Raw genomic sequence first — 19,275 nt, 5'->3', positions numbered from 1 at the left:
AAAATACATTTCTTGCATGTGAAAGCATCGCATATTTATTTATACTTTCGAGAGTACTACCATCATAAGGTACGCCGCTCTTGAGGAGACGACTCAGTCGTTTACTGGCTGCTGCACCACCAAACTTTTTTTTAGGTTCCGTTATTGGATCAGGAGTTGGAGAGTTGAGAAGCTCTCGCTCCTGATCTGAATTTACAGGAAGGTTAGTTGGAGTCGTAAGCTCGACATCCATCTCCTCTGTAGACTCAGCGTCGGAAAGAATTTTTAAATTTAGTCTGTCCATAAAAGTCCTACGAATAGCTAGGAAAAGAAGGTCGTGTTTCAGACTATTACTAATCATAGGGGAGCCCAAGCGGGGATTTCGAAATTTACTGAAGCGCGGCAGATTAATATACAGGGGGATACCTTGTACCCTGTTAAGGACCTCCACCAAATATGAGCCCCATATATAAGGCCGCCAGTGAAGGATAAAGGATCAGATTAGTAAAAAAAAATGATCATCAGAAATTCTTGAGCGCGTCAGATTGAGGTAGGGTGAGTTAATTACATTTAATTACAATTTGAGAGTGACGTAAAGAAAGGGGAGGGCAGCAAAGTTGTAAAAAAACGTCATCTCGACATTCTCGAGCGTGGCTCATTTTATTTTATTTTGAAGAAAATAATTCAAGGATATCGAAAAATATATAATCTGACGATTTCCGCAAGCCGAAATAGCAAAAATTCGTCTAGAAAGTTTAATGCGTGCAGCTGCGTGATGCCTATATTTCTCTCTTTGCGTTTCTATTCCTTATTCACTTTTTCTCTATCTATTACTCTCTCACTCCGTCCCCACTCTGAATTCTGTTGCCACGACGCCATCACAGCTGATCACAGAGACTCGTTCGTGATGGAGATGAAGATGATGATTAATTAATCAATTAATTGATGGATGGAGCCGTTACTACGTGGTAGAAAATCACAATGAAGAAAAGAGAAATGAAACTATCTATGTTTTTTATATCACTTTTATTTGTAACTAACATTTTCTATGTTTTTTACCACTTATTTGTAACTAACGTTACTGCAGTTTCGTCCTATAAGGACATTTTCAAACTTATATATTGTATAAGTAACTGCAGTAACGTTTTTTACAAATAAAAGTGGTAAAAAACATAGACGGTTTCATTTTTCTTTTCTTCAATAATTAATCAATTGATTATAAAAAATTGAATTTTTTTGAGCATTTTTTTTATTATTTTTTTATAAATACAAGTATTGTACTTAAAAAACATACACTCATTTATTTGCATGCTGTTTCCTGAGCTTCTCAATTAATTAAGTTCAATGATTGAAAAACAAATTTAAAAAATATTTTCTTGTCAGATTAGGCGAATCCCTCTAGATAATCGTCAGATTATGAGACAGCACGTCTGAAACATAAAGATGAACCATATATATATATATATATATATATATATATATATATATATCTTGATCTGACGCGCTTGAGTATTTCAAAATGATGATTTTTTTTGCACACTATAATAATGGCCGCGAGTTTGCGTCAGATCGAAATCGTCAGATTATTGAATGAGAGCTTTTTTTTGGTGCACGTAACACGCCCTTAGAAAATTTGACGCGCTCGATTGATTTTTTTTTCATTTTTAACCCTTACGTACAACCACCCACATCATGCAAACGATCAGATTAACATACCAACATTATTAAAAATACGTAGGACATTGATGGTATCAATATCTGACGTGCTCGAGTATGTTCATGCAACAGTTTTTTTTACATATTTAATAATCTATAGCAGCTTCCCCCACCGATGAAAAGGTATATATTATATAACATTTTTTTTTTATCATCTAAGCTTTGCAACCTAATAGGTCTCTATGACGCTCGAGTAAATCCACATTTTGCATCGTGGGCTCCCCTGCTATAAAGTGTACTGAGAATAATACAAAAACGTTCAATATGTATTACATGGAATAGCTGCTATGAAATATAAAGGCTTTTTCTAATACTGTAAATCTGACTTTCACTTCGTAAATAAAATCCGTATGCACATAAATAATTGATCATATTGAGAGGATCTATTCTGCATTAAAATATCAACTTATCTCTTTAGGGAAACGGGAGTGTATATTTTGAGTGCAGTTGATGATATACAGGTCATGATGGACGATCATATTCTCAAAGCTCAAACGATGAGAGGATCTCCATACGTCAAAGCTTTCGAGGCTGAGATGCAAGCCTGGGAAGAGAAACTGATATCGATGCAGGATATTCTGGATCAATGGCTCATGGTATGTTTTAATAATATTATAATCTTCATGAATGTCAAAAAAACAAACATGTTCATGACAGGGATCAAATATCAATAGCAATTTATTAAATAGCAATGAATTATTTGAATTCTCTATTGAAAACACTTTCTCAACATCAGAACAAAAATTACGGTCTCTCGACGCACATTCCGTTAGCGTCTCAGGAGATCATTATGACTAAATTTTACTACTATGTTAGTGTTTTTATATGCAAGTGGTCTAGGTTACATTAGGTTCAAAGTGAGTGGGTCTATTCGACTCCAAACCGCAGCCCGCAAGGGTTAATTGTGGCTCACACCTACTCATACTCTACCAAATAAACCCAGCCTCAACGAAGCCGATTAGTTTGTATGGTGAGTGGTCTTTCAGGTCAGATGGTAACAGTATGGCTCTGCCGAATTCTAAAAGAATGATTCGGTCCCCAGCGGGGCAGGCATAAAATATGTGCTCTGCTGTTTGATCATTTTCCAAACAGAAGCGACACAAAATGTTTTCCGACAGTCTGAGTCTCTGCATATGATGATTCAAATGACAGTGACCTGTAAGAAGGCCAGTTAGACATCGTAGTTCATCCCTACTGTAGTCCAACAACTGTTTGGTATCAAGCTTCGAAAAGTGAATAAACGCCTTGGGCTGAGCCAGTCCTGGAAAATTTTGCCAGAAGTTCATAAATCTTCTTGCCATCTAGGTTTTCAATCTCTGTTTGGCAAAGTCTAAAGCGATGCCAATGACAGTTTTTGGTCCGATGAAGCTGCTTGCAGCACCCTACTCTGCAAGGGAGTGATCAGCCTCATTGCCTTCCAGGCCAGTATGGCCAGTATTCTGTTTAAAAATCTGTTTTTCCCTTAATCACCTGTCGCCCCCATACGAACGACAACTCTCAAACTTGTGCGAGCTAAGGACTAACGAGGTCTTACCTCTTAACGTGTGATTCCTAACACGGTTGCAGAATCATTCCAGCTTCAACCAGATAAATTCTCTCGAGAAAAATATCTGGTCGAGGCAGGAATCGAACCCACGGTCTTCCAATCGTGAGTCGGGCGCACTACCAACGCGGCCAATTCCAGACCATATACGATCTGATAAGTCTTCCTATTGAGGAGAGTCGTTTTTGGCAATTTGCTGTCAATTTAGACGTTGCTCGGTAGGAGCCAAGATCTTTCAACGCCGTTTAACTGTCCGAGAATATTTTTATTGACTTATGTGTGAGGTTAGATTTATCCAATCTCTCCGCACACAATTCAATAGCGTGAATTTCCGCTTGAAATACAGTCGCATAGCTTCCTAGGCAGCTCGATATCTCTGTCCGGGGTCTGCGACGCAAAACATCTTCACTAGAACCGTAAGGTGTTTTTGATCCATATGTGAACCAACAACTATGTGCTCTCAATATTTCATTCTTCCAGAGGATCCAGTCCTCTCTACTCGGGAACAGTACTTTATGAGGCAGTTCGTAGTTGACAGTTGGAGGCATAAAGTCAGAGGTATATATATATATATATATATATATATATATATATATATATATATATATATATATATATATATATATATATATATATCCCTTAATTAGATAGGTCGAAAATTTAACTTTAAAACGAAACTATGAGTCCCGGGGACTCACATTTTAAAATTGGCTAAAAAAAATATTATTCTTGATGATATCATAAACTACTATTTTTTTGTTACAATATAAGTATTTTCGTTAAATAAAACGACAATTATATAAAAAAACTTTATTCTAATAACCGAAACACTGCATTTACTAAAATAGGAACATAAAGTGTATGCTTATTGTTATATCAAATAAAAAAATGTAAGATAACAAAAACATTATAATATTCTATAAAAAATAAACATATAATATACTAAAAAACTCAAAAAAAATATTAGTTTTGGTAACATATATCACAAGAAAAATCGTGCATATGCTAAACATGTAAAAAAAAATTATTCTCTTTGTACGCAATTATTGCAATTTTTTTTTGCGCATGACAAACAAATGGGTTTAAAACATTTACAGCAAAGGTATGCTGTTTTTGTTCTTTTTTTATAATGACATAAGGTACAATATTGTCTTTGGTCTCTTGGAAGTTTCTCAATTCTTGGGTCAACTTCTTCTGGTACTTCTATGCCTATGATACTTGATATTGAGGTTCGTAGCTGGCGAGGAATCTTTGTGTTGTATAGGTGACTTCTAAGATTATTTTCATTAAGATTAGCAGCCAATGCTTTTAAAAAATTAAGTCTGGATAACTTATTAGCCCTTTTATGGCTTTGGTGCAGTATATAGGTATTTAGACCAGCCATATCTAAAATTCTAAAAAATATAGCCATGGGCCAACGTGTAGTTCTGCGGCTACAGCTGTAAATCGAACACTTCTGGTCAATAGAATCTACACCTCCTTTTGTATTGTTGTAATCTTCTATAATGATGGGTTTACCAGTATTGGGGCCAATTTCATTACTATGGTGCATAGAAGAATAAAGAACCACCGCTTTATTTTTCTTTGGGACGTAACTTACTAAGGTACAATCATTTGTAAATCCAAATAATGCAGTGCCAACATCTCTATTTTTATTGGGAAGGAACTCTTTAGGAATTATGGCTTTATTCTTTTTTAGAGTCCCAATTGTAGTTAGTTTCCGTTCTCGTAGGGAAGTAAGTAGCTCCATTGAAGAGTACCAATTGTCTGTTGTTACATTGCGGTTTGAGTTGAAGATAGGCCTACAAAGCCGCAAAACCGCTTGGGTGGGAATAGACTTTCTTATGTCATCTGGAAGTGACTTGCTTGCATCAGAACCTTTTCCAGTATACAAATAGGTATTACAAATGTAATGAGTCCTAGAATCTGCTAAGCATCGCATTTTGAGGCCATATTTGGCGGGTTTGCTATAGTCTATTTCAAAAGAGTGTAGAGTAATAAATCATGAAGTGTCATAAAATTTGCCTGAATTTCGTTGTCGTCCATGGGCGTAGGCAAATCTTAGGATTATTAAACTTAATAATTAAAGTAAATTAAAAATTACAGACATAGATAATAATAAAAGGCCATTTTTGGGAAGTAATTTGGTCTAAAACTAAGTACCTACATGTATTTAGGTAAGTAAAATTTCTTAAAAAAAGATTAAGATTAATTTTAGTGGTTCCTGTAAACTTATTTAATATGCAATTTGGGTTCATATACTTGAGCATGATTTCTCAAAAAAGGGTTAACACTTAGTTCCGAGGTGCCATGTCATTATAATAATCCCTTTTTGACCCTGCCCACCAATCATGCAATACCTATTAAACCCAGGTAATTAAGAAAAAGGGTTTAAATATATTATAATGGTGTCTTAAACATTCGAGTTATAATAGTAATTGTTACTACACCAATTAAACGTACAGTGATATTGTGATATAGAAATAGTGAAAAAGTTATAAAATGGGGACATTTACTCCAAAGAAAAGAAGTGTAAAAAATTCTCCGCTATCTGTTTGCGAAAAAGTTATAATTTTAAATGTATATGATTGCATAAAACACGATCACCCTAGTTTGTCTGTGCAAGAAAGTGTTGAGCGATGTGCCCGAATGACTGGAATTGGACAGTCCACGATTTTTAAATTATTGCGAGAAAGAAAGATATCAGGCCAGGTAAGTCCATGCAAGAGAAAATCAGGAAGACCAATAAAAATCTTAGATGAAGACACCAAATGTGACATTCGAAGAAAAGTTCATTCGTTTTATTTTAAAAAGGAAATACCCACTCTTGAAAAAATATTTATCGAGATGGAAAACTTTAAAAAGTATGAATTTTGCCTGGGAAAAGCACAATCGAAAGGCACTATTACTGGAAAGTGATGAAATTGTTTGCTGGAGACGAAAATATTTGACAACTATAAAGCAGTACCGCAGAGAGCAAAAGAAAATTTTTTATCTTGATGAGACGTGGATAAACGAAGGTTATATAGTCAAAAAAATGTGGCAAGATAAAAATATAACAAGTTCTCGCCAAGCTTTCATAGAAGGCCTTTCGACGGGTATTAATTATAACACCAGGGGATGATGACAGTTCTTCGGATGAAGACTATACTGATGTAGAATAATTTAATTGAATTGTAAATATACTGTAGCGGGATAAGCAATCTGGACAGAGACCAGTGTATCAGTGACAGTGACACTTTTGCTTAGGTTAGGGTTTAGAATTAAGGGTAGTCTGAATAATTATTTTCTCGGAAGGTTCTCGAAAATTGTACCTAGTAATCTCTAGAACATTCAATTAGGGTATAAATAGAGTGTTGTTAAACGTTAAGGGAAGTTCACAGTTTTAGTATTGTTCAAGTGTCAAATTGTAATAACGTATCCAGTAAAGTTCTTGTCGTTTTTGTGAATAAATTGATTTAAAGTCCCCACAAGTGTTTCAATACGTAAAGTTCGTTCGTGTGTGTTTGTGAGTATTTCCCGATTTCGGTTCGTATATATTTTATTGTTACATTTTATATTTTTTTAATAACACTGTTCTGCTGTATTAAATTTTTATTTCCTTTAATATAATTTTTATGCATGCATATTCTTTTGGCAATTATCCCACTAGCGCGCCTCTGGCTCAGTATTTATCCGTCGATAACAATGGACAAATCCCTTAAAACAGGGTGATACCTACCTGCTCTTTATGAAACGACATAATTTTGCAATGCGGATTAGGGAAGTGACAGAATTTATTGACGGATCACCCTGTAGCGCTTTTGAATACTTGATGAGATTTTATTACTCTACACTCTTTTGAAATAGACTATAGGCATATACATTTTAAATTTGCATCTACCTCTAAATGCAATAAGCATTTCATCAACTGTCGCATTGGCGCCAATACTATAGCACTTTTGAGAATTTTCATTGAATAAATCCAAGACTTCAGAAATAGCGCATCCTGGATCTACAATTTTGCGTGCTTCTCGGTTCTCAAAATCATCAAATCGTAATGCGACCAGTAATGCACAGAATCTTCTGATTGACATAGAGGCTCTAAAGATTTCACGCCCAGTTCCATCTGTAGCAAATAGTGAAAGTATACTTTCGCGATTAGACTTGAACACTGCACTATAGAAAAGAAGGGAAAAAAGGGCCTTCAGCTCAATAATATTGCATTCTCTAAAATTGTACTCCCCAACATGTATTGATCATATTTTTTCAAGTTTTTTGTTAGTCCATTTTAGAACAATATCCATCATACGTAGATCAAAAATGTGTTGAAAAGACTCCAATGGGCTAAATGGATTTTCTTGAGCAACGGCGGGTTTATTACAAGGAAGACGAATTATATTATGCGCTAAAGTTCTAATATAATAATAAGTATTCGATGGTGTTTCGATGATTGAAGTATCGGGCTCCTCTAATTCTGGATCTGAATCATTGGACATTTCTGATTCTGTTTGATGTTCACTTTCAGTATAATCACCATCATCAACATCTGATAGCAGCTCTTCTAGTACATGTTCTTGTGGCTGAGTACCAGCATCATCCTCATTTTCGTCCAAAGCTTCCAACTCCCTTAGCCAGGTACTAACGACGGTTTCGTAATTATCATCTAATGGATTCACCCTACTTGGGCCAGGTAAATTTGCCATTTTTTGCCAAAAAACAAAATATTTATGTAAATATAATCGTACCGTAACAATACACTATGAGTCCCACGGACTCACCTCCGGATGGTACGTACCGTAAATAATTTTTCGAAGGAGCATCCGTCCGGCGGTCGATTCGGGATCTGACTGCAGGAAGGTTCTGTAACGCACGGCGGATTTGGCGCAAAACAGTGGGGGTCACGAGTGATTAAAATTTCAGTATGAGTCCCCGGGACTCAGGTGTCTAAGTAAGGGATATATATATATATATATATATATATATATATATATATATATATATATATATATATATATATATATATATATATATACATAAAAGAGTAAATATATGAAAATATCAAACAGAAGTATGAAAGAACATGAAACTGAAAAATATGACAATTGAAAATAGTACAGTCTAAACTGTTGCAATCAAGTTATTAATATTTCCAAATCAGCCTGGAATACAGCCAAATCAGCCTGTATAACTTGATGGGCATAATTCATAATTAGAGGACCGTTTGCTGCTTTCGTCAATTTATGGTGGGGAACAATAAAATTATAGTTAGATCTTAATGTATATCCTGTGGCGAGCCGAAGATTATCTCTTGATTCAAATTTGTCGAGATGTTGTTGAGTTCATGTACGAATAAAAGAAAGAGAATAGGTCCTAGGACACTACCCTGGGAAACACCGGTGGGATTTTCAGAATGCTGCGACTTGATTTGTGCGATTAGCAATGTGCACAACTCTATATGCAGTCGATACAGCCTCTCTCTCTCCAGAAAAAAAGTGAAGAGGAGGTAGTCTAGAAGGATCTCCATGGCCGCTGACGGTGTGGTACTTATGGCACCACAGCTAGTGGCCTAACTACTACCTGATATTGTTCCTATGACAAACTACCAGTTCCTTCAATACTTCTAAATTGATATGTATTTTCTCTATATGTTGGTGATTATATTTATAGGTTTTTTTAAAATCATTACTCATAAGCCCAAATAAAGGGCTGTTCGTAATAGGATCTTTGTCACTATTCATGAAACTCATTCCGCACTTTCCGATTTCTAAGCTTTGGAAGGCATCCAGAAACCTGTTTTCATGTACCGGTGTCAACAATTTTTTTACATTTCTCACTTATTCTATGAGCGTTCTCTATGGCATGTTGAGCGACACTGGATTTCTCCGGTCTATGAAACCGAACATGCAAAACATGTTCCTTGTATCGAGCTAATATAGTCCGTGAATTGAATATAAGAGTGGCTTTCAAAAATGCACGTACACTTCCACAAGTGTTGGGCATTCCAAAAGACAATGCGTTGGAAAAAGAATAGTCTGGGATTTACTAAATAAGCTGCGAGTTTGTGATAAGAATTATGTTGGTCAAACCAAACGGACTATATTAACTCGCTACAAGAAACATGGTTCGCATGTTTGGATTCGTGGACCGCTCAATATGTCATAGAGAACGATCATAAAGTAGGTGAGAAATGTTTAAAATTATTGAGATCGGTACTTGACAAAAGGTTTCTGGATGCCTTCGAAAGCTTGGAAATCGGAAAGTGCCGAATGAGTTTTATGAATAGCGACAAAGGTTCAATTTCGAAAACCCCTTTGTTTGGTCTTATACGTAGAGATGATCACTTACATAGCGAAAATACAAATTAGCGAAATTGAAAAAACAGGTAGTTTAGCATAGGAACAATAACAGGTAGAGGCAGGTACTACTAACCGGTAGTAGTTAGACCACCAGCATATAAAAAACTAACATATGAGTTAAATTTAGTCATAATGATCTCATGAGGACGCTAACTTAGTTAGCAAAACGCGCGTCGAGAGACTGTAATTTTTGTTCTGGTGTTGAGAAAGTGTTTTTAAATGATTCATTTCACGCCAGAGGTTCCAGTAAAAACTATCAAGATATTTGAATACCAACTGATCAATAAATTGTATTTGGATTTTTTTCATCATCCCAAGAAACGTTAAATGTTTATGAATGGTGATTGAAAACTAAAGAAACGAATTCAACAGAATAATTAAATATGGAACAAAAGCACAAGTGATTGATATGGCAGTCAACATTGAGTTTATGAATGGTTATTAAAAAATGAAATACAAATTTAAAAAAAATAATGAAAATTGAATAAGGAAACCCAGATAAAATAATTATTATGAGCAAACACACAAATGAAATTATCCAAATTTGATATAAAACATTTAGATGATTTTGGCTCAACAAAAATTCATTTATTAAATATCTTTTCAATTGATTTTTGACTTAGGGAGCAGTTTAAGATTTTTTCAGATATTGTATTATATATTATAATTGCACGTTAAAACCATTTCGAAATCACTAATTGATTATAAAATTTATGTATAATTTTTTGTATTTATTAAATGAATAAAACAATACATTTTCTATTTATATAATGTGTTCAAATCAAATGAATGTTTCGATTTATTTAATTTACTGTATGTTTCGAGTACATTGATTCATGTATGCATCCAACATGAAGATTTCAAAGGTTTTGTTTTTGATTTATTGACTGATCTTCAAATTTGAAAAAATGCAATTGTGAGTATATAAGGCTGAAATAAATATTTTCCAACAACTTGAGATGAATATAGTGTCTGATTTTGGATAGAATACCAATATGGGGTGCTACTTTATCGTCCATGATAATTTTTCATCAAATATATAATCATAGCAATCGAATGGAATTGATATAACGTGTCAACAAATCAACCGTTCAATAATCTTCAAAAACATCAAATAGGTACGAACATTTTTGGAAATTTGAAGTTAATGTATTTTCTACATTTATATGTGTCCAGCACATATAGATTACTGAATCATAATAACAATTGAAAACAATAAAATTGATTGGAGATCAGAATTTTGGTAAGATAAGGAAAGCAGTAACTTTTTCAATTCCGATTTTGATGTTGTTGTTTTTTGAACGATTTTTAATTTTGAAGTCTGAAATAGCTTTTCAAGTGATCATCATCTGATTGAGTAGAAACAAAATATGAAATTTGACCCTTATTTTCCATTTATGTTCTTGTGAGTTAATCGGTTAAACTGGATTTTTTCAGTGCCAAGCTACATGGATGTACCTGGAACCAATTTTCAGCTCTGAAGATATAATGAGGCAAATGCCAACCGAAGCAAGGAATTTCAAAATTGTTGACAGAGTGTGGCGGACCATACAGAATAACACTATGAAAAATACTCATGTGTTAGTTGCTACTGATTATCGTAATATGCTTCAACACTTGAGAGAAAACAACCGACTCTTGGATGAAATACAAAAAGGACTAAATGATTATCTGGAGAAGAAAAGGTTATTTTTCCCCAGGTGAGCGATTTTCATATTGAGTGAAGTTTTTATGATCAGAAAATTTCCTGCATATGCAATTGGCAATACAAGTGAAAGGGTCGACCCTCAATTTTGGAACGGGCTTACTTGCAGACCGGTTTCGGACTCATTAGCCACTCATCAGTGCAAGATATTGGCCATCATCTACCTAAAGTCAATGATATTCCATAATTGAAATTCCCCCACATGCCCCCTCCAGAGTTGAGTGCCCTGAAGTAGGAGCTTCCCCCCCCCCCAGCTAGTTAGCGAGGAGAACCTACTACCCCACTCCATCCACCCCCGCTCTCCGAGCGGTCCTCAACTTACTGATGGGCACTTCAGCAAGATTGACATCTGAACTCTCTTGGTCGAAAGTCAGCCTTTAAGTGCTATTCTTTCGCGATCATTATGGGAAGGAAGTGAATAAATAATCAATATTTTTATAGCAATAATTAGATTCGAAATGGATTTTTCACAAAAATGTGTAGATTATACCAGTGGTGGTATAATTTGATACTCCTTTACAATTTTAATTTATAATGCTCATATTCACTCTCGAATTTAATATCTCATTACATTTTGGTCATTCTGCACTATAATGCAAAAAAATATAATTGATAGTTGAGATCTCTGACCAATTCAAGTTATATAACATAAATAAATTCAAATATAAATTGAAGAACTATTTATTACTCACACAATGATGTAATATAGCAAATTCTGATAATTTACATTTTACCTTTTAATTGACTGCAATTATTCAGGCTAGTAAGTTTTCAATAATGTATATGTAACGGTGATTAACCTGTATAACTTATTTATGTTTACTGCACCACTCAATTATTTTTGTAATCCACTAAGTACAGCCATTTACTAAAATTATCGTTTACCTAACTCTGTTGGTTGAGTAGAATAGCTCTGAGCTAGACTTCGCCAACACTTTCATTTCATTTGTATATCATATGTCATTTAATACAATAAAGACGTTTATTATTATTATTATTGTTATTCAATGGTGCTGCAGGTTTTTTCGGTTTTTCCTGCAGCTGAAAAAGCAAAAGCGCCACTGGAATCAATGAAATCGCCCCGGGGCGCCAATTAAATTTTGTTTTGTTTGTTGTTTTGTTGTTGTTTCATAATTTGTATTACATTCTTTTTTTATATGTTTCTATAACAAATTTGATCATAATATCAGTCAATGAACGAAGCTATGAAGGTAATATTCAATTAGCTATGGGATAGGTACTCCATATTTAGAATTGAACAAAATTACTGAATAATCTGTATATAATGATTTTTTTTATTTGTAGATTCTTCTTTTTATCGAATGACGAACTTTTGGAAATTTTATCCGAAACTAAGGATCCACTTCGAGTTCAACCACATCTCAAGAAATGCTTTGAAGGTATTTATTTATTAGATTTCACGAAAGACGAAGAGGTTACTGGAATGATAAGCGCAGAGAAAGAAAAAGTACCATTCAGCGGAAAAATTATACCAGCAGAAGCAAAGGTTTTTTTTATAAATAATTGAGTTATTAATTTAGCTACTTTTCAATAGTGAAATTTAGACCCAGAACTGATTATTTTTTTCAGGGAATGGTGGAAAAATGGCTCGTTCAAGTTGAATCGATAATGATTCAGTCTCTCATAGACATAACTAAAGAGGCGGTTAGAAATTATCCTATGGTGGATAGACCAACATGGATATTGAATTGGCCAGGTCAAATTGTCCAGTGTGTCGACTGTGTTCAATGGACATTGGAGGTAACGAATGCTATATTCAGTGGATCATTGGTGGAACAGGAAGAACTTTGCACTGAACAGATAGAGCAGAGTGTTAGAATGGTTCAAGGAAAACTGAAACCAAACAATCAAGTAACAGTTGAAGCACTCATTGTTATTGATGTGCACTGTGAGTAGATATTGACGTATCTGCAATGTGTTTTCAAATGAAATCGAAACCCTTTAACATATTCCGCTTCCTACTCCTTCATCACCATATAAAACATGTAGAAAACCTTCAAGAAATGAAAGAAAGAAAATCATTTCAAAATGAACTATTTACCAAGATATGTAGATCAGGCAAAGAATTTACTTTTAGACACAGACTTTCATATGAACATTGAATCATACAAAAATTATTCATCATTCACAGGATTGCTACACAGTATAGTATTTGTGAGAGCTAAATTTCACTTACATGGAACACTGTCATACATGATGGCGGACATCGATGTTTCGGGATATGTCAAATAAGCAAAAGCCAAAACAGTTCTATCCCGAAAATTTATCTCTCCTGAAAATGAAACACTTTCAATTCAAACTCATTCTGTATATTTCAAGTTGTTTCTATCCCACATTGGAATATATTTGAAAAACTAACAATGCATCAAATGTTCTATGATTCCAATTTGATTGTAATTTTCTACATTATCTGTCCTTGAAAATGGTGAATTGTCAAGTGAATTCAAGAAATATTTCCAAAACTCCACGAAGTTTTTGATGACTGTTTCTTATGTGATTTAGAACGCTAGATTTGTGTAGGTATACAGGGCTTTTCATGATGAGCGTTAATTAGCCGTTTCTGGCAAACTATTCAACGGATCAACCTGAAAATTCCACTGTATGCATAAGTCAATATGACCTACATGCCTAAAATATTTTAGACGAAGCGGCGTTGTCGCTTCTACTATGAAGTAGCGGCTTCTTTGATTTTTCAAATGGAACACCCCGTATATAATATCATATTATGATTCATTATCACTTTGTCAACAAATGATCTCATGAAAAAATGAGTAGAACTCAATTTTTTCAAATGGAACACCCTGTATATTTCAACATTTTTGAGCTCTACATCCAATTCTAGATTAACTTTGTTCAGATGATACTATTTCTATTTTGAACCGTTTTCGAGATAAACTGTTTCGAACGGAAATTGACATGGTTTCCTTGTTCATCACTCATTTTTGTAAAACAGATTTCGTTTGATGTTTCTCAATTAGTCACAGATAATACAATTAAAAGATAATTATTAAAATACTCCTCAACCATCGAATGAAACTTCTCCTCAAACAATAGTTTTATTAACGCTGAAACACGAACTGAAAATAATAAACCCATAAATTAATGAGTTAATTTAATCGACAGTGTATTTCAGAATATGTTCAAACACATCTCCACCTCTACTTAAACAAACATGTAATCTCTTCAAAAGATTGTCATGTGTAGCGCTTCTGATCAAGTCTGGAGTCAAACTATTGAAAGCAGTTGTAACTCTCGATTTCATATCTTCCACTGTTGTTATTGGAGTAGAGTAAACCATATTTTCAATGAAACCCCACACGAAATAATCTAATGGATTGCCATCTGGTGTTCTAGGAGGCCAACGAAAAGGTCCATTATTACCAATCCATCTGTCTTCGAAGATTTCGGTTAAAGCTTCGCTGACTGAATGAGAATTATTGGGTGGAGCACCATCCATTTGGTACCATACACGTTCGCTTCCTGGTCTATTATTTAAAATCATTTGAATTCCATTCCTCAGTAAATCTTCATATTTTGATGCATTCAAATTATCATCATAAAACTCGATATAAAAAATTGACTCATTCTTTATGGCACAAAATACATTGAATTGCCTTCTTTCTTGAAAACCCCTTTGGCGGACAACATGAGGATTTTCTGGCGCCCAATAATGACTGTTGTGTCTATTGAAAACTCCATTTTTTGTGAACTTGGCCTCATCTGTCTATATGATATTGTCAAGGAAATGTTCATCCTCTTGAGTCTTGACAAGTAACCATTCAAAGAATTCCACTCTACGAGGTAAATCAGTCTCTTTCAGATGTTGGACACAGTAGAACTTATAGGGATGCCATTTATGCTTATTAAGAATTCGACAAATTGTCACGTAGGGTATACCTATCTCCCTTTCAGCCTCGTGCAGAGAAGCATTTGGAAATGCATGAAAGTATCCCAAAACTGTTATACCATTGTCATCATCATCCACTTTAGTCTTCTTACGAATGATTTTTGGACGGAAGGTTCCATTCAACCTACAGTTTTTTAGTAGTCGATTTATCACATTATTATTCGGTTCGGAAGTTGTGGATATCTTTCATAAAATACTCGGCATGTTCTACTTCACCATACACTATTAATAAATTCAAGAAATCTTCATTACTGTAACCTAATCTTGACATTATTCTATTATAATTGGTAGCTATTACAATCAATCAAAACCACCAACGAAAGTCTGACGTTAAATAATAGGTTTATTTATTTTTCCAAAGCACACTATTAAAAAATATTAATGTGTACTGTTGTACGTTAGAGACCAATACCTCGATTTGACTGATCTAAGACAGTTGAAAAACTGGATCAAAAAGAAATATTATTAAGTATAAAAAAAATGTTGAATATCCAAAATAAGTGATGAATTCAAAAAAACGAGCAAGAAAACCACGTCAGTGTCCGTTTGAAACAGTTTATCTCGAAAACGGTTCAAAATAGAAATAGTATTACCTGAACAAAGTTGATCTAAAATTGGATGTAGAGCTCAAAAATGTTGAAATATACAGGGTGTTCCATTTGAAAAAATTGAGTTCCACTCATTTTTTCATGAGATCAAAGTATCTGCATTTTTTGAAGACCCTGTATGAGGCAAATGAAAATATGACTCGGAGTGAAGATCCTCATAGTATCACTCCACTCTATTTCAAATTTGATCGTTTTAGTGCAAGAGAGTACTATATTATCAGCATTTATAAAAGTTCATGTTTGGTAAAAAAATATCGAAATTGATTTATATCTTCTAAACGGTAATAGATAGGTATGAGGAAATAGTATATGAATTTGTTGACAAAGTGATAATGAATCATAATATGATATTATATACGTGGTGTTCCATTTGAAAAATTAAATAAGCCGCTCCTTTATAGTAGAAGCGACAATGCCGCTTCGTCTGAAATATTTTACCCGTGTAGGTCATATTGATTTATGCATACTGTGAAATTTTCAGGTTGATCCGTTAAATAGTTTGTCAGAAACGGCTAATTAACCCTCATCATGAAAAGCCCTGTATACTCCATCAACTCCAGTATGTATTAGTTAGTTTGGTATACTTTTCATTGTATTATATGGGTAAGATTTATATACACTAAATCGTAATAGATAAAATAGAGATTATTGATGAAGATTATATACCGAATTTACACTTGGCAATCAATAAATGAATAAAATAACATCCTATTAACGTCTGAGAACGCCGGAATCACGTAGATATTACTTTTTTCTAAAATACTGTTTCTTTTTTCGGCCTTTCGACGTGGAAACACCAAAAACGAGGTCCGGCTATCAAATAACGAGACTGGTTACGAAAATGGGTTTTATTAGGAAAGTTATTCTACCTTCGAATGCTCCCCTTCAATATACTCCCCTCTCCTTGCCACACACCTTTCCATCGGTTTTTTTCATTGATGGAAGCAGTGCTGGAAGTCCTTTTTTGCTTTACCGCTTCCATCGACACAAATCGGGTGACTTTCAAAGCAGATTTTATTTTCGGAAACGAAAAAAAGTCGCAAGGTGCCAAATCTAGCGACCAAATACCGTTTCACAGATAGCGCGCTATGGGCAGGTATGTTGTCCTGGTGCAAAATCCACGAGTTGTTTTTCCACTAATCGGGTCGTTTCTTTCGAACTCGATCGAATCAAGACTGTTTCGTTATTTATCTATAATTTCTGAATGTATCTCAAATCAACATAAATTCAGAGTCCTCCCAAAATATCAGTATCTTTGCCGGTCAAATTAATTCGTTTGGTTCGGGACAATATAAAAATATGTTATGTATTTTATCGAGAACTATTTCAGGTAGAGATATTGTGAGACTTCTGAAAGAATTGAAAGTTACCTCCATAGCGGACTTCAATTGGATATCGCAACTGCGATATTACTGGAGGGACAATTTAGTAACGGTATCCATGATAATTACAGATGTTATGTACGGATTCGAATATTTGGGAAACACCGGACGTTTGGTAGCTACACCACTAACGGATAGATGCTACAGGTATGAATATAAGCAAAATATACTTTGATAGAACTTGTATATGAATATTGACATTTTGTCTAGTACTCATGAAACAAAACAACTGATTGATATCTATAGATTAATGTATATGTAGTAAATTGTGGTATTCCTACTAGAGACGCAACTAATAGTTTTACTGTCATTTATCATTTCGTAATAGAAAAGACTATGCATCTCTTCATTACAAATTCTGTCATCAGTGATCGTAAAATGTACATTTTTTGTATTGAAATGTATGAATCAAGTAGACCTGAAGATAATAAAATCGAAGTGAAAGAATATGACACCAAAAAATTAGTATTTTTGCATAATACAATTCATTTGTATCCAGATATCATTGAGGCATATGGTAAATTAATACACATTTTCAATTCTTGTTGCTCTATAAGAAAAAACAAAAATAAAACAAAATCAAAACTTTGGTTCGAGAGTCAACTATCACAATTAATTTAGGGAGGCAATGAATATTTTTTTTTTCAATTCCGAATTCAAATTTTTTCAATGAAAAATATTCTTACTTCAATAAATTGGTTGAAAAAACTAAACTAGTCCCAAAAAACTGTGGAATGGTATAAAATAATTCTTACACAATTGATTGATTGATGAGAATGTGAAAAATATAAGTTAAAATAATCATAAAACTAATAATTCATCTGGAAGTTACTTCAGTCAATCCAAATACTTCAAGACGACCTAAAAAACATCCAAGTGTCTAATCTATGTCCTTGAGACCATTGAAGAATAATAAAATATTTGAATCCAGGAAAAGCTGGGTATGATGATATTAGTATAAATATTTTCAAAGTAGTCGAAAAAGAAATCCCACCAATTTTATTTTAACTTTTCTCAAAATCTGTTGAAAATAGTATAATACCTAACAATATGACGATTACTGAAGCTACACGTATGTATACGAATGCAAAAACGATTATTCTTATCGTTTATTTCCAAAATTTCAAATAGTTTAATGCATAAATTATAAGCCGATTATTCGGAAAACAATTATCTTTTATATACTGACCAGTAGATATGATTTTCGCAGTTCCAGAGATACCGAGGCAGTAGCAATGAAGAAAATTTCAAAAATTCAATCTGAAATTGACATAATGGAAAATGTTGCCTCTTGTCTTTAGATTTATGTGAAACATTTGATACTGTACGTTATGATATGTATTAGCTTATAGATTTTATGAGTAATACATTTTGGGGTATTGCAAAAATCTAATCTTGGTTCACCCCTTTCAATATACATAAACAAAAGGATCTGTTGAATTATTTGCTGATGATACAACAATTATATATTCTTCGGATAACTTCATGATGGTGTAAAATCAGGTTGGCCTGAAGAAAAGAATGAATTAACTCGAAAATTTTCGTATATGAAAATTTATTATTGAACAGTTGTACCAATCCTAAAGTTCGGCAGAGCCGTATTCTCATCATCTGACCTGACCACTCACCATACAAACTAATCAGCTTCGTTAAGAAGCTGAGTTTATTTGGTCGAATCTGAATAGGTGGGAGCCACAATAAACCCTTGCGGGTTACGGTGCAGGGTCGAATAGACCCACTCACTTTGGACCTAACCTAACCTATCCTAACCAATTCTTAAATCACTAATAATAATTCAATGAGTTATACCAATTCTATTAAATTTTCAGGCTTATATATTGATGAAAATTCATCGTGGAAAGAGAGAAAATATTTATTTTGGTCTTAAATAATCACAGCTGCATCATCTAATTTTTATTTCGAGATCAGCTAATAAATTCACAATGAAACCTTTGAAATCTTCACGAAATGAAACTAGCAAATGCATATATGAATTATCAAACGCTGAAGCAACAGCGTATATAAACCAAAAAAATCAATTAGATTTAACACACTACACAACAAAAAAAAGTTATT

At 33.8% G+C, this 19,275-nt stretch overlaps 1 protein-coding gene across 1 annotated transcript in view; it reads left to right on the top strand.

Moving 5' to 3' along the window:
* The window catches only part of Dnah3 (dynein heavy chain 3, axonemal), a 184,373-nt gene that overhangs the window by 51,696 nt on the left and 113,402 nt on the right, over window positions 1-19,275 (top strand). Inside the window, exons 16-20 of the mRNA XM_074178952.1 lie at window positions 2,114-2,291; window positions 11,014-11,276; window positions 12,587-12,788; window positions 12,872-13,190; window positions 17,148-17,346. Coding sequence (XP_074035053.1) covers window positions 2,114-2,291; window positions 11,014-11,276; window positions 12,587-12,788; window positions 12,872-13,190; window positions 17,148-17,346 — 1,161 coding nt within the window. The remainder of the gene's footprint in view (window positions 1-2,113; window positions 2,292-11,013; window positions 11,277-12,586; window positions 12,789-12,871; window positions 13,191-17,147; window positions 17,347-19,275) is intronic.

This window comes from Leptinotarsa decemlineata, unplaced genomic scaffold, assembly GCF_025532065.1.
Source record: "Leptinotarsa decemlineata unplaced genomic scaffold, Ldec_3_MD MMD2_tig00004307_RagTag_RagTag, whole genome shotgun sequence".
In the NCBI taxonomy this organism is placed as follows: Eukaryota; Metazoa; Arthropoda; class Insecta; order Coleoptera; family Chrysomelidae; genus Leptinotarsa; species Leptinotarsa decemlineata.
Note: the sequence above shows the minus strand (reverse complement) of the source record. Positions and strands in the feature narration are given on the sequence as shown.